This window comes from Nannospalax galili, unplaced genomic scaffold (genome assembly GCF_000622305.1).
Source record: "Nannospalax galili isolate Female #2095 unplaced genomic scaffold, S.galili_v1.0 scaffold498, whole genome shotgun sequence".
NCBI lineage: Eukaryota > Metazoa > Chordata > Mammalia > Rodentia > Spalacidae > Nannospalax > Nannospalax galili.
The window spans coordinates 2,023,093-2,036,869 of NW_008342032.1; the positions used below are offsets into that span (position 1 = coordinate 2,023,093).

At 43.5% G+C, this 13,777-nt stretch overlaps 1 protein-coding gene across 2 annotated transcripts in view; it reads right to left on the minus strand.

The window, feature by feature from the left end:
* The window catches only part of Papss2 (3'-phosphoadenosine 5'-phosphosulfate synthase 2), a 77,158-nt gene extending 64,453 nt beyond the window's left edge, over positions 1–12,705 (minus strand). Inside the window, exon 1 of one of the 2 annotated variants that reach the window (XM_029565793.1) lies at positions 12,271–12,705. In XM_029565793.1, the coding sequence (XP_029421653.1) occupies positions 12,271–12,627 (357 nt within the window). In that variant the 5' untranslated portion in view covers positions 12,628–12,705. The remainder of the gene's footprint in view (positions 1–12,270) is intronic. The other variant, XM_008837856.3, reaches the window with a different exon arrangement.
* Between the last annotated feature and the right edge of the window lie 1,072 nt (positions 12,706–13,777).

Consider the following 13,777-nt stretch of genomic DNA (forward strand, 5'->3'; position numbering starts at 1 on the left):
ATGGCACCATGTCCAGCTTAAAACATAATATTTTTTTAAAAAACAAAACAAAACAATGGCATATAGCAAACTATTCAGCCGGGCTTCTTTCCTTCCTTCCTTCCTTCCTTCCTTCCTTCCTTCCTTCCTTCCTTCCTTCCTTCCTTCCTTCTTTCCTTTCATGCGTATGAGTGTTTTCCTATGTCTCTGTTCTAAAAGGAAGCATAGGACCAGATGTCTGAATTTGGCAAACTTTAATTTCCTCTGCTATCATATTGACCCACAAGAAAATCACTTGCTTCATCTCTTTATTTCAGTGTCTTCAAGTATGATTTCTAAGACTTACTGTTAACCCTTATGGAGAGTTGCTGGGATAAGTAGTAAATTGCATGGATAAGTCTTGTTAAGTATGATGGAAAAACAATTATAAATACCCAGAGGAACTCTGCAACAATGCAAGGAGGCAGCAATCACCCTCATGGAAATACAACACACATCAAACGAGGCTCCTGAAATGCATAACTGCCTTCGGAATATGCTCACAGCCACAGTCACAGTGTTCAGCACAGATCATAGTGGCTCCTCCCACACTGGCCCTGCTGGGGCTCCTCTGCAGGCTATGCTCTTGTTACTCTGTGCATTTTCTTTTTGCCATTGGTTCTGGTAAGGAGGCTGTGTGTATGACAGGAACTTCTTGAACCACAAAGGTTAACATTCTTTGCTGAGCCATGGAAAAGCCAATGAAACCTCTAGCCCATCCCAGAACAGGCCCAGAGCTTGTTGGCCTTTGGGATCTTGTAACTCATGAATGCTCAACTGTGAAGCACTTGCATAATGAACAAGGCAAGGTCTAGAGTTACATGTAAGTCGCTGTAGTTATTTCTAAGGACACTTATTCTTGAGTACATGCATTCATTCGCTGGAACACTAAAGCCTTGTATTACTAAGGTGAAATGTTGGGTTTGATTCCAAAAACTACTGTTCCTAAAACTAGCCACAGGGTCTTACCCACACTAATATTTATTGCCTTTTAACAGCATTTGCTAAAATCCACATCTTCTAAAGTTTATACAACATTGCAAATAGACCCTGAGGAAAATCATTTGCAGTGCAACCACATCTTTATTATTTCTTTACTGCATTTATCTGCATTCACAAAGACAAAATTAAAATGCATGTTTAAATGATCAAAATAGTCTCCAGTCTCACAGTATCCTTTACAAATCTGTTCTATTAACTGAGAGGTGAGCTAACTGAATTGTGGTAAAGAAAGAATAAGAACAGTAACTACACCACATGTTAATGAGAGGATGAGCTCAGGCAGGGTATGGAAAGTTCCTGCATAAAAGTTTGTTCCTTTCTACCATTTGGAGAACTCATCAGATATACAGTGTGCCTTCCTGAGTCCCCAGGGAGTTTACAATGTCAATGAGAATAACGTAAGGGAGGCTCATGATACCTTTGCAACCACGGCCTCAATACTGAGAAGAAAAACTAAGGACCTGGGCACTCTGAGGACCTGCATGTCCCCGTTCACTGAATGAGGCTGTGTAAGGCAACACAAGCTTTTATCTTCCATTGTGGAGTCATGGACAGTGAGAGTCATATGTTTATGCAGTAACCACTATTCTTTTTGTTTAAATAGTGTAACTCCTTTCCAGTAAAAGACTCCAGTTTTACGCCCCGCAACATACCCAGTCACTGTTGTCCTCCACACAAAAACACAGGCTCCCTTCCTTCCCTTCCACAGTGACCTTCTAGGAATGGGAGTTCACACCTTCTTAGTTCCTATCCTTGAGATGTTAACTCAGGATTGATTTCAAAAAAATCCCGTGGACTACCCAATGTGCTAGAAGAAAATTATTCTCCCAAATATCTCTTCCAAGCATCATACAAGTTGCCTTTTACATCCTTGTGATTTCAAGGTACTCCTTGCTAATTGCCACTGAAACAGACATAGATCTGGTTGACAATATCCGTAAGCTTTCCAGTTAGGTCAAATTCTTATTATGTGAAAAATCCTTTGATGGTCTAGTTTCCTTTTATGATCTACAAGTCATGGTTACAACTTGGCTCAAATATTGTTGACTTTCAAGGAAACAAACTATTCTGTGCACATTTACTGACTACTGGCATATCAGTAAGGCTAAGCAATAAAAATTACTACTCACAGAAAGAAAATTTATTTCCTAATTATTCACCTTTTGTCATCATGAGGAAAGAAATGTGCTGGATAGAAAAATGCATATTCACTAATTTATGTTGTTTATTTTTTTTTAAAGCAGTGCTAAGCAATGTCTCTAAATTGAATTCATTATCGTTATCTTGAGATAGCAATGGTAAATAGCTGCCTAAATATTGTGCAAATGAGGCAGAAAAATATAGTATGAGTTCCCTAATCTAGCCGGTTTGCTATGGCATTAAGTGTTTCTCCCTCTGTGAAATAAATAACTTTAGTTCTTTTTAAATTTTATTTATTTATTTTTATTTTTATGTGTATGAATGTATTGTCTGCATGTGTGTAAGTGCACCATGTCATGCAATGCCCGCAGAGCTCAGAAGAAGGCATTGGATTCCCCTGGAACTACAGTTACAGACAGTTGTTAGCTGCCACTTGGGTGCTGGGAATCGAACCTGGGTCCTCTGTAACAGCAGTCAGTGCTCTTAACCGCTGAGCTGTCTCTCCAGCCCTAAACAACTTCTTAACCACAGAAAAGGGAGCAAGGTTTTGGCTGCTTCTTTGGGTAACTTTCTAAAGACTCACGAGCTAAACAAGTTCCTTTCTGACTATTGTTCACACCCTTGCTTCATGACATGGGAAGGACTAAATAAGATCATTGGAAGACTCCCCAGGATTGGTACCAGGTGCATAAGTGCTCAATAAATAGATCACAGCAGAGGAGACTTGTAACAAAACATGCTCTAAAAAGTGAAACTCCAGATGAACATGCAGATTCCACACTTGGGAAAATTTTCAACTTATAAAGGTGTTGTGTGGGTTAGGAGGTCAGCAGATTTATTTATTTATTTATTTATTTTATGTGTATGAGTGTTTGCTTACATGTATGCTAAGTGTACTGTTTGTGGGTCTAGTGCCTGCAGAGGCCAGAAGAGGGCATCAAATCCTTAGAACTGGAGTTATGGAAGGTTGTTAACTGCCATTTTGGTGCTGGGGACTAAACCCGGGTCCTCTGCACGAACAGCTAGTGCTCTTAATGGCTGAGCCATCTTTCCAGCCCCACAGTTGGAATTTTAATATCTAGGTTTTATTTGTATGGCCAATTTAAACCCAAGGGATGAATATGAAGTTTTCTTATTTTTTAATAACTATTCAAAACATTGTGATAATAGTGACCCAGTGGCTGAAGAGCTGTAATTGCTGATATAAATGAGAGGGGAAATCAGTCTATTGGGATGCAGTGAGCTAAGTAGGTTTACTTGGCAGAACCATGTGTTTACTGCAGCGGACTTCTTGCTCAAGAACTTGAGAAACAACAGCAACAGATGGATCTAGAGATAAGACTGAACTGGGGCTTTAGTGTGTAACTGAACGTGGTCTAGCTTTTGCCTGACAGGGTTTCACCAACCCCCCCCGCCCCCGCCCCCCTGTGTGTGTGTGTGTGTGTGTGTCCCATATATCCCAAGGCTGGCCTCACTATGTACCTTGAACTTCTGATCCCCCTGCCTCCATCTGCGAGTGCTGGGATCACAGGCGTTCACCAGCAAGCCCAGTGTATGAAGCACTGGAGATCTAATCCAGGGCTTTTGCACCCCTGTCAAGCATGCTAGCAACTGAATTCCCCACAAACCCTGATATCTCTATTTTGATAAAAGCAATTAAATGTTCTGAGAAGTTTTAAGGAAGAAGGAGTAAGGGGGAAGTTAATTAGGTTTTCTAAAGAAAAAACAGCTGGAATATTTTGAAATTGCCAAGCGACATCTTTCAAATGCTGCTCTTTGGTTTGTGGGGCTAAACTTGAGTTGAGGCATAGTGTGGCTCACTCACTGAAAGAACAACTCGGGGAGAAGAATGCTTATCTTATTTATAGAATTCTTTTGTTGTTGAATAGAAATAGACAAACTTGTAGGAAAAGGGTAGGACAATTTTCAAGGGCATGTGCTAGGTATATGGTTGTGTCATCAGGGTTCCAGTCTAGAGATGGTGTCCGCAAACTGTCAACCAAGAAGATGGCCGTGGAGCCTAGCAAAGCTTTCGAATGCTGTATGTCAACTGTAACACAAGGGCTTAGATTTTAAATTTAGCTTTTGGTAACACTACTATTCTCTGAACACACACACATACACACACAATTTTAAAAGTTAATAGCACTAAGCCTGGTGGCACAAGACTATAAACCCAGCTACTCAGGAGGCTGAAACTGAAGGATCACAAGTTCAAGTCCTGCCTGAACTACAGAGTGAGTTCAAAGCCAGCCTGAGCAACTTAATGAGATCCTGTCTTAAAATAAAAAGTGACAAAAGAAGGTTAGTGCTATAGTTTAGTAGCAGGTGTTTATTTAACCTGTGAGAAGCCCCAAATTCAATCCCCAGCACCACATGCACACAGGCACACACACACACACACACACACACACACACACACAAGTTAACTTAGTAGAAAAAAGGGTTAAATATGTAAGGAAAGTCAGCTGAAAATTTTATTGCTTTTGGCTCAAGACCACTGTTAACGCTAGAGTGGTGGAGTACAGGGACCTCCTTTAGGAAAAAGGAAATGTTATGTTTAGAATAGATTTAGATAGTTTGACTAGACTAAATCTGTAAATAAAGAATGTAAAGCTAGAGTAGCTAGAGCTGATTGTAGTAAGCAGAGTTCCTGGTTTGGTCATTCAATATGTATTTGCTAACTGAGTAAACACATACATTAATGAGGAAGGACCTAGCAGGAACTAAAAGGGGAAAGATCAAGACCTAGGGTGGTGAGCAGGAGGAAGCAACACCCACAGGAACCATCAGCAGAGAACTGAAAGGTTAATTCAGGTTTTTTTAAAAAAATTTTATTTGTTTATTTTTATGTGTATGCATGTATTGTATGTAGGTAAGTGCACCTGTGTCGTGCAATGCCCGTGGAGGTCAGAAGAGGCTGTTGGATCCCATGGGACTGGAGTTATGGACAGTTGTTAGCTACCACGTGGGTGCTGGGATTCAAACCTGGGTCTTCTGAAAGAACGACCAGTGTTCTTAACTGCTGAGCCATCTCTCCAGCCCCAAATTCAGGTTTTTAAACACTAGATAAAACATGAGAATAAAGATTGTCACTAATGTCTTTTTCTCTTTAAAAAAATTATTTTCATATTTTAAAAACATTTTCTTTAAAAAATATATTTATGTGTGTGAGTTTTTGCCTGCATGCATGTAAGTGCACCACATGTGTGCCTGGTACTTGCGGAGGCCAGAAAAGGGTGCCAGGTACCCTGGAAATGGAATTAAGGATGGGTGTTAGCCACCATGTGGGTGCTGGGAACTGAACCCAGGTCATCTGGAAGAACAGTAAATGCACTTAACCACCAAGCCATCTCTCTAGACTCTATTTTAATGTCTATGTATGTGTATGTATGTGTGTGTGTGTCATGAATGTGCAGAAACCAGAAGAGGACGTTGGATCCCTTGGAGCTAGAGTTACAGGGGTTATGAGCCACCCAGTGTGAGTGCTGGGAACCAACCTCAGGTCCTTTGAAAGAGCAGCAAATGCTCTTAATCACTGAGCTGTCTCTTTAGCCCCATCACTGATGCCTTAAGTTGCCAGTTTTATTGGAGATTGGGAAAGCATACATTTCATGGGGATGGGGATGGATCTCAGATTTTATTTTGGGCATTTTAAAATAAGTATCAAATGATTTTAAAAGAATCTACAAAGCATAAGTTAAAAAGTAATTATATTGTTAGGCTGTATATAGATGATTGGTGGATTTTTAAAAAAATCTTTTTGGGAGGGTAGGGTCTTACTATGTGACTCTAGCGGGCCTGAAACTTCCTAAGCAGACTACACTGGTCTCAGACTCACAGAGCTCTGTCTGTCTCTGCCTCCTGAGTGCTGTAATTATAGGTATGGACCACCATCCTGGGCAAAATCATTATTTTTGTAATGAACTATGTGAAGCAGATATTAACTAGATATTTAAATCTAATATCAATCCAGCACAGAAATAAACATTATTCATGATGCAGCATTTTACATAATACATTTAAAATACTGTTTTAGGAAAGTTTTATTACAGGTCACAGGATGTCTAAATTGTAGTCATGCTCCCATAATGCTGATTACAGAAAACTGACCAGGAGTAAATTTAAAATGCAGGAAGACTAGCTGATAAGATTTGAAGGGAAGTCTCAGTCCACTGACAGGACGCCTGGTGTCATCAGAGGGTAGTTGTGTGGTTGCACTTTTGAAGAAAGAGAACAAATGTTTATCTTGTGGACTTATTTATTCCAAATTGAGGGAAAATGGTGATTTCGAAGCAGGAAAGTGAAGGATAACCAAATTTGCACAAATTCAAGGTTTATGACAAACCAGTCAACCTTCTAGAAAGGCTTTAATTTAATTTCTATCAGAAGAGGAGCTGGAAGCCCTCCCCTGTGAATCTGAGAGGGAATGTCCTGCTCCTCTACCAGGCACTGGGGAGAGAGAGGCCAGCAAGCTGTGGGGATGCTGAAGGCTGAGGGCATGGCTGTTTCTGAATTTAGAGAGAAGAGACCCTGGTGAACTTCAGCAGTCCCCAGAGCTCCTCCAAGTCCCAGCCTGGCTACAGCAGAGCAGGGGCTGGCTTCCACATGCCTGAGTGTAGTGGGGAAACATCAAAAAACTTAAGCAGCTCTACCAAGTTTTCCCAGAGTCCCAGAGTTACACACTGGAGCAATATAATGACCTCACAGGATCAGTCAGAGAGTTGCTGAAACTGAAGAGGCCTTTCTGTGTTGGACCAGACCAACAGGGCAGTGCATATCTCCAAGGACGCTCGGGAGACCACCAAGACAACACCAGCACCCCCATTCCAGGCTGTAGCACTCTATAGGGGAAAAGGTCTTGAATTATATATTTCTGACTACTTATCTCACTCAAGTTCACTTGGTCTTAAAGCATACCTTTTTAAGAATGACACGGGTTCAGGTATAGGTAGGATATGAAGCATTAGTGATACATAAGAATTGAGAAGAGGCAGGGGCTTGTGTGTCCAGCAATGATAGATTAGGTCTTCCACTGAATATAACCTAAAGTGTGGACCTAGAAGTAACTGAAAATGCTTGTTATGGTATAAAATAATCTAATTAAAAATATAAAATAGTTTAGGAAGTGGAAAGAAACTATCAAGCAAAATCCAGAGGAAAGTGGGAACCCAAAGACATAAGCAAGCAGGGCAGACACTTTGTCCTCGCAGGACGTCTTTGCTGACAAAAGCATGTTTGAATTGACTGCAAGAGTTTTACTGGCTGAGGTGGAACAGAAATCAAAGAGTAGGACCAACACAAGAGGGGAGAATAAAGAAGGCCTTCTTCTTCATATCGTGCAGGGCTTCTAAGAGCTATGCCCCCAAAATAAGAGTGAGTCCTAACAACTCACTCTCTATCCCTCCAAGGACAGTTGCCTTGGCACACAAAACATATAGGGTGAGGATGCGGAGCTTCCTGAAAAGCTGCAGCCACAGGTTTGTCTTAGGTACAGAGTCATGACCCAGGTTCCTAGCACTCGGGTAGTATTAAAAAAGGAGTGAGTTTAAATTATAGTGATCCTAGCTACACAGCTAGGCTTCTGGCCAGAACAAAGGCTTGTCCTCCCAAAAGAAGGCTCTCATCTTCAGCCTCAGAGAAACCCTGCAAAGAGCTTTTTCCCTAGTACAAATAACCAACTACACAAGAGCAAAGAAAAGTAGCAGTTCTACTAAAGACATACTTACGAACAAGTTAGGGCTCTGATGAATTCTGCAGCCATTAGTTCACTCATTTACTCAATGTGTTTGGAGCATTTACTCTGCCAGGCAGGCAGCATGCAGGTGTTGGGCACGCATGCTGTTTCAGCTGCTACATGAACAAATCACCAAGGGTTGAATGGCATCATATTGATGTTTACTCACCTCTACTTTTTGGGTTTTCCAAAGACTTCCAAATACAAAGTCTAACAAGTGCCCATTACCATTTAGGGACAGATTTTTGAAGTAAACAGGTATCTCTTAGGACTGAAGTTGACATCACTGGTTCCTTTCTCACATTCTTATTCCCTGGAGGTTCCATGGCTGAGCTAAGCCTAATTATGCTAAAAGAAAACCGCAGGGCCATGTGTAGTGGCAGAAGAGCAATAAAACACAAAGATAGCTATCTCAGAGACAAATATCCGAACAGATGATCTATTATTAGGAATAACAGCATGAATTGGAAAGCACGATTTTTAAGGTACATATGGAAATAGTCAAAGGCACAGGATGGGTGGAGAAAAGTTAGATCAATATTTAGTTACACGTGGACTGCCTTTCATCACCAAAGTTATTAGCAAAAATATTGCTAATACAATATTTAGATTCCTGAGGCGTGTTTGTACTATTTATCAATCCGTGCCTTCTACCCAGATTTTCACAATGAGTATTCAAACCGTCAACCCCACAATTCTGCATTTGTTTTCTCTTATGACATAGTCTAGCAGTTGCCATTTGCTCAGCCTTCAGTAGCCCATGCTTTCTTCTTAGTTATGCCAAACCACAATAGTACAGTGTAATAAAAATAATAAAACAGAAGTCAGCCATGTGTGGTGGTACATACCTATAATCTCAGCATTAAGGAAGTTGAGGCAAGAGGACTGTGAGTTGGAGGTCAGCCTGGGCCACACAGTAAAACTGAGTCTCAAATAGCAAAAATAATGTAAGTCACTATCATCCCATTTTACACATGAGGAGACAATAGGCTAGAGAGATTGCTTCCTGAAACAGGCGCAAAAGGTGTAAGCGTGAGCTTTGCCGCTCAATGGACCTGAGGGTAAATCATGCCTGGCCTACGCTGCTCCTCTCCTAGAGATGAAATTCAGTAATTTTCTGAGCTGAGGACTGCTGTGAGGATGAGAGGAAACTCTGTGTGTCTGAACACACAACATGCACCCATATTTACCTCCATCCAGTGATGCTTCATCTAGAAATTCATGCCTTGCCTTAGGTACTGTTTTCAAATAGTTTTTTTTTTTGAAATTTTTATTTATTTTTATTTTATGTGTATGAGTATTGTGCCTGCATGTATGTTGTGTACCTGTGTCATGCAATGCCCGTGGAGGACAGAAGAGGGCATCGTATGCCCTGGAACTGGAGTTTCAAACAGTTGTTAGCTGTCATGTGGGTCCTGGGATTTGAACTCAGGTCTTTTGCAAGAACAGCCACCGCTTTCAACTGTTGAGCCATCTCTTCAGCCCTGTTAAATGGTTTTAAAAGCAGCCACTTCCAGGGAAATAATGTAATGAACGATGAAATGTGGATAATTTCTATAGCCACAGAAAGCCTTCAGGTCTTTAACACACCACTTTGCCTTCCTAACACTGGCTTGTTCCACCCTTTAAAAAACAATAGAGTATCTCGGTTGACTTTTTTATCTGGTTATTTCCAGAATATCATGTATTATCTGTGGTCCTTGAAAAATGGTAATCCAGGAAATGATGCAGCAAGAGAGGTGCTGGCCTGGCCTCCCCTTCCTTGCCAGTCTCTCAGGTGCTCTGTCTTTTCTTTCCAAGGTGTCTCTGTGTATACAGGAGTTTGAGGTTAGCCAGGACTGAAGGTAAGGCAAGGGTGGGACAGAAGGATGTGACTGGTAGCTGATTCTTTGGTTCCCATGATAAAGACAGCTAGCATAGAAGGAATGCCCCTTTCTTTATTAAGAGGACATTTCATTTCTTTCTAGAGCTTTATGAGTAAATCATTTTCATAGGTCTTTCATTTAGTCCCAGACCATTTCCCAGTCCTAGAGTGGTATGAAGTGAAAGGCCATATTCACCCAGAGAGTAAGCAAAAAAATTTGGGAAAAGATGTTTTGTTGTTGATGAAAATTTGCCAATACAGTATTTGGATGACTTTGTTGCATCCTTACTAATTATCAAGCTGTGTCTTTTAATAAGGAATCAGATCATCACCATCTGGCACACAGAGGGGTCTTCACAAGCATATAAAGGTGCTGCAGTGGCTGCTGTGTGAATTGTCTGTCCTCTATCCATCAGGCAGACAGCAACTTAACAGTCACTGCAAAGTCCCTGAAAAAAGCTGGTCTCACTTGGGCTGCCTTCGGAGATGAGCAAGCTTCTCAAGTAATTGATGGGTTCAGAGGTCATACATAGGAAAGATTTGTTTTGTTCTGGAAGGTTTCAAAACTCAGTTCAGGTTAACACAGCTTGAGAGATTTCACATGCATCTGCAGCTGGCTGGCTGAAGAACCAACAGGGCATCTCTGGCCCTCTGGAAACTTGGGCTAGTAGTTGGAAATCACTGTTGGACCAAGGGAAAGTTCAGAAGTTCTGCTTCAGTTAGTGCTTCTGGGTATTGATTTAATCACGTGCAGATCGCTACCTCTCAACAACAGAAAGAAGGAGGAGGAGGAGGAAGAGGAGGAGAAGAAGAAGGAGGAGAAAGAAGAAGGAGGAGGGGTTGGAGGAGGAGGAGATTCAAATTTGTAAACACAAGAAAACCAAACTCTGGTGTTAAATTCCTCACTGGCAACAGTGCAGCATCCTCAGTTGGACCTGAAAGGCCCTTCCCTCAACTTTATACTTCAGACTCTTGCTAACTGGAGGTGTGAAAGGAGAGACCACTTTCTGACTAATGGTTGACAAAGCTCCTCCTATGAGCTGGCAGCTCTTGATGCAAGCAGGAAAGGGAGACTAAATCCCCACCATAGAAAAAGTGACTGCCACAGCAGAAGACACTGTCTAGGACCTTACAGAACTTGATCAAGTGAAAAAAGAATACACATCACTTAATACTTTTCAAACATACTACATAGAAAATTGAGTCCCTGCACTTTGAAATCACTCCTGATAAGAAACAGCTGGAGCCCAACTGTTGTCTCTTTCCTCCTGAACCCTCCTGCTGGCCCAGTGTAGTCCCCTAAGGGCACTGAGTCCCCACATTTTCCCTTTGCCACACCTCTAGCCCCTGCATGACTTCCTCCATTCCCCATCCCTTGTATTTTTTTAACCTCTTTCCCAGCCCCCACTAATATTGTAGACCTCAAAGTACAGTAATAAGCAGCATATGGAATTATTTATTGAGCACCTACTATGTGCGGATCACACATCTACTTACAAGGACTTCTCATTTAGAATCCACTACAATCATCTGAGACATGTAATGTGGGTGGAGATGAAGGACCAGCAGCTGGTTTGCTGGGTGGGATTTTAATTAAGGCTTGCAGACCACATCTGAGGGACCCAAATACTGTCTTTAAGGCTGCTTCTAACTCAGAGTCTATGATTACTATTGCTGGTTCCCCCATCTTTACTGGGATCGTGACAGACAGAAGTGCTGTCAGTTTTAAGGATGCAAATTTTGTAAGAGCCAAATTTGTCATCGGGAGAGGAATTTTTTTAACATGCCCTCATCTTTCCCATTAAATGGGGACAGCCCAAATTAATTCTGGAGGAAACCGCAACCTTTTGAAACCGTCCCCTATCTTACTCCACCAAACGCTGGGACCCCCCCCCCCAATACTGAACTTAAGTCGTCGTGTGACCCCCACCCCCAACAGGGAGAGAGAATCATGCTAGAGGGTTAAATCCTGCCGGTGTGGAAATGCAATTTTCCTCCAGTTAGCCTAGGTAATTGCAGTCTCTTCTATGAAAATCTGTCATTAAAATCTACTCCAAGAAGGTCCCATGGTTAGAACCCCAGTGCCCAGTCGCTGACGTGTTACCAGCGCCCAGACCTGGTGGAGGCAGAGTCTGCCCACCACCCACTCTGCGCGCGGAGGTCCCGCTGAAGAAAAGGCGGGTCTGGAAAGGTTGGAGGACAGAGAGACTTTCCTATTTCGGGTCTTGGCTTCCAGTCATGACTAACTTTCCAAGCTCGGGACCCCCAGGAGCGCACGTTCCCAAAGGCTGGGCGGAGAGGGGCCGCCGGGCAGGGGCTGCGGGGCAGCGGCTGCCTGAGCGGTCGGTGCGGGGATCGCAGACGCATCCCCCCGCTCTCCCCTCCGCCTCCTAGTCCTCCTCCGCCGCCGCCTCTGGGCTGAGCGATGCCCGAGCTTCCCGCGGAGGGCGGGACCCGAGTCGTGCGGCGCGGCGGGAGGGGAGGGCCGTTCCGGGGGCCGGCAGCCTACCGTCTTCTGCTTCTTGACCTCCGACATGCTGCGGCGACTGCGGATCCTCGGTCCAGGCAGCAGAGATGGAAGATCGCACGGATGGCTGCGGCGGCTGCTGCTGCCGGGCTCCGGGGAAGGAGGTATAAAAAGGCTCCGCAGACACGTCGCACTTCCCTTGACCAGCCCCCTTCTCCTACTCCTCCTCCCGCGCTCCTCTCCGCCCCGTCGGCTCCAGCAGCGGCCAGCCCCGGGGACCGGGCAGCCTCCTGGGCGGGGTTCCCCGCCGCTGCCCCGCCAGCCCAGGTCGGACGCACACCGGCCGCCCTTGACCCTTCCTGGTGCATCCTCCACCGCCCTTGACCCTTCCCAGAGCATCCTCCACCGCTCTCCCCACCCCTTCAAGGAAGCCTCTGGGACCCAGGAGCATACTGAGTTAAAGGCAAGCCCACTTAAAGCCGTCAGGCCTGCTGACACCGGCCTCTGAGCACACGGATGAGCCGCTGGGCTTCACATACAGTACTCACTTAACACTGACGGATGTTTACCCTACACTTCTCTAAACTCTGTGCTACTCAAGTGCTACCAGCGCGGGTTTGTCCCAGGCATAAATCAAGGCATTCAGTTTTTTTCCCCAGATTATATTCCAAGCGAGGGGATTCAAACCCAGACTGTTAGTGCAGCCTGTTGACCCCAGAATCACCACGCAAGACTAAAAGAAAACCTGAGGTTCTTGAGTTAACTGCACGTAATATACGTCCGGCATCATGTTAAGGTTTACAAGTGTCCAGATATTTCCAGCTCACAGCAGCACAGACTGACCAGTGGATTCCCTGTTTCCTGCCCCCAGAAAGTCAAGTCTGCCGGGTCACACCCAGTGGACAGAGGTAGACCAGAGAGTATTGCAGTCCATTCTCAAACATCTTCCTGTAGTGATTATTTTGTCAGTGCTCCTTACTAAAGTTTTATTTTTATTTATGTGTATGTGTCTGTGTAAGTATATGCTACAATGTGCAGGTTCTGCGCAGGCCAGAAGAAAGTTGTAAGACCCGAACTCAGAAGAACAGCAAGTATCCTTAATCACTGAGCCCTCTCTTTAGCCCCCTAAATTTGCTTCTAAAGTACTTCTAGTTTTCCAGGCGTCTGAAGAGTTGAGTGTTCCCTGGCCTCCCTTCTCCATGGGATTTAGAGGAGTTAAAACCTTAAAGGGCAGCCTGCTTGTCTGCAGTCTCCAGCGGCCACCTTACGATTGTTAACTCCTTTTTAGTAAACTGCAATCACTCGGTTTACATGCCACAACTAGGATGGTAAATCTTGGGTCCGAGTTTCTGTTCGGTACATAGGTAGCACATTTGTTAACTTATTATATGTGAGGTGTAAGCAGCACCCTGCTGGTGTTTTCTTAGGAAAATCCCTTTCTATAGGTTCAACCAAATCTTGGATCTTGTCAGTTTTACCATAAGGGAAGGTAAATGAAGTGAGGATTGAGAAATCATGAAATTTGCATGATTGTAAAAAAAAAAAAAAT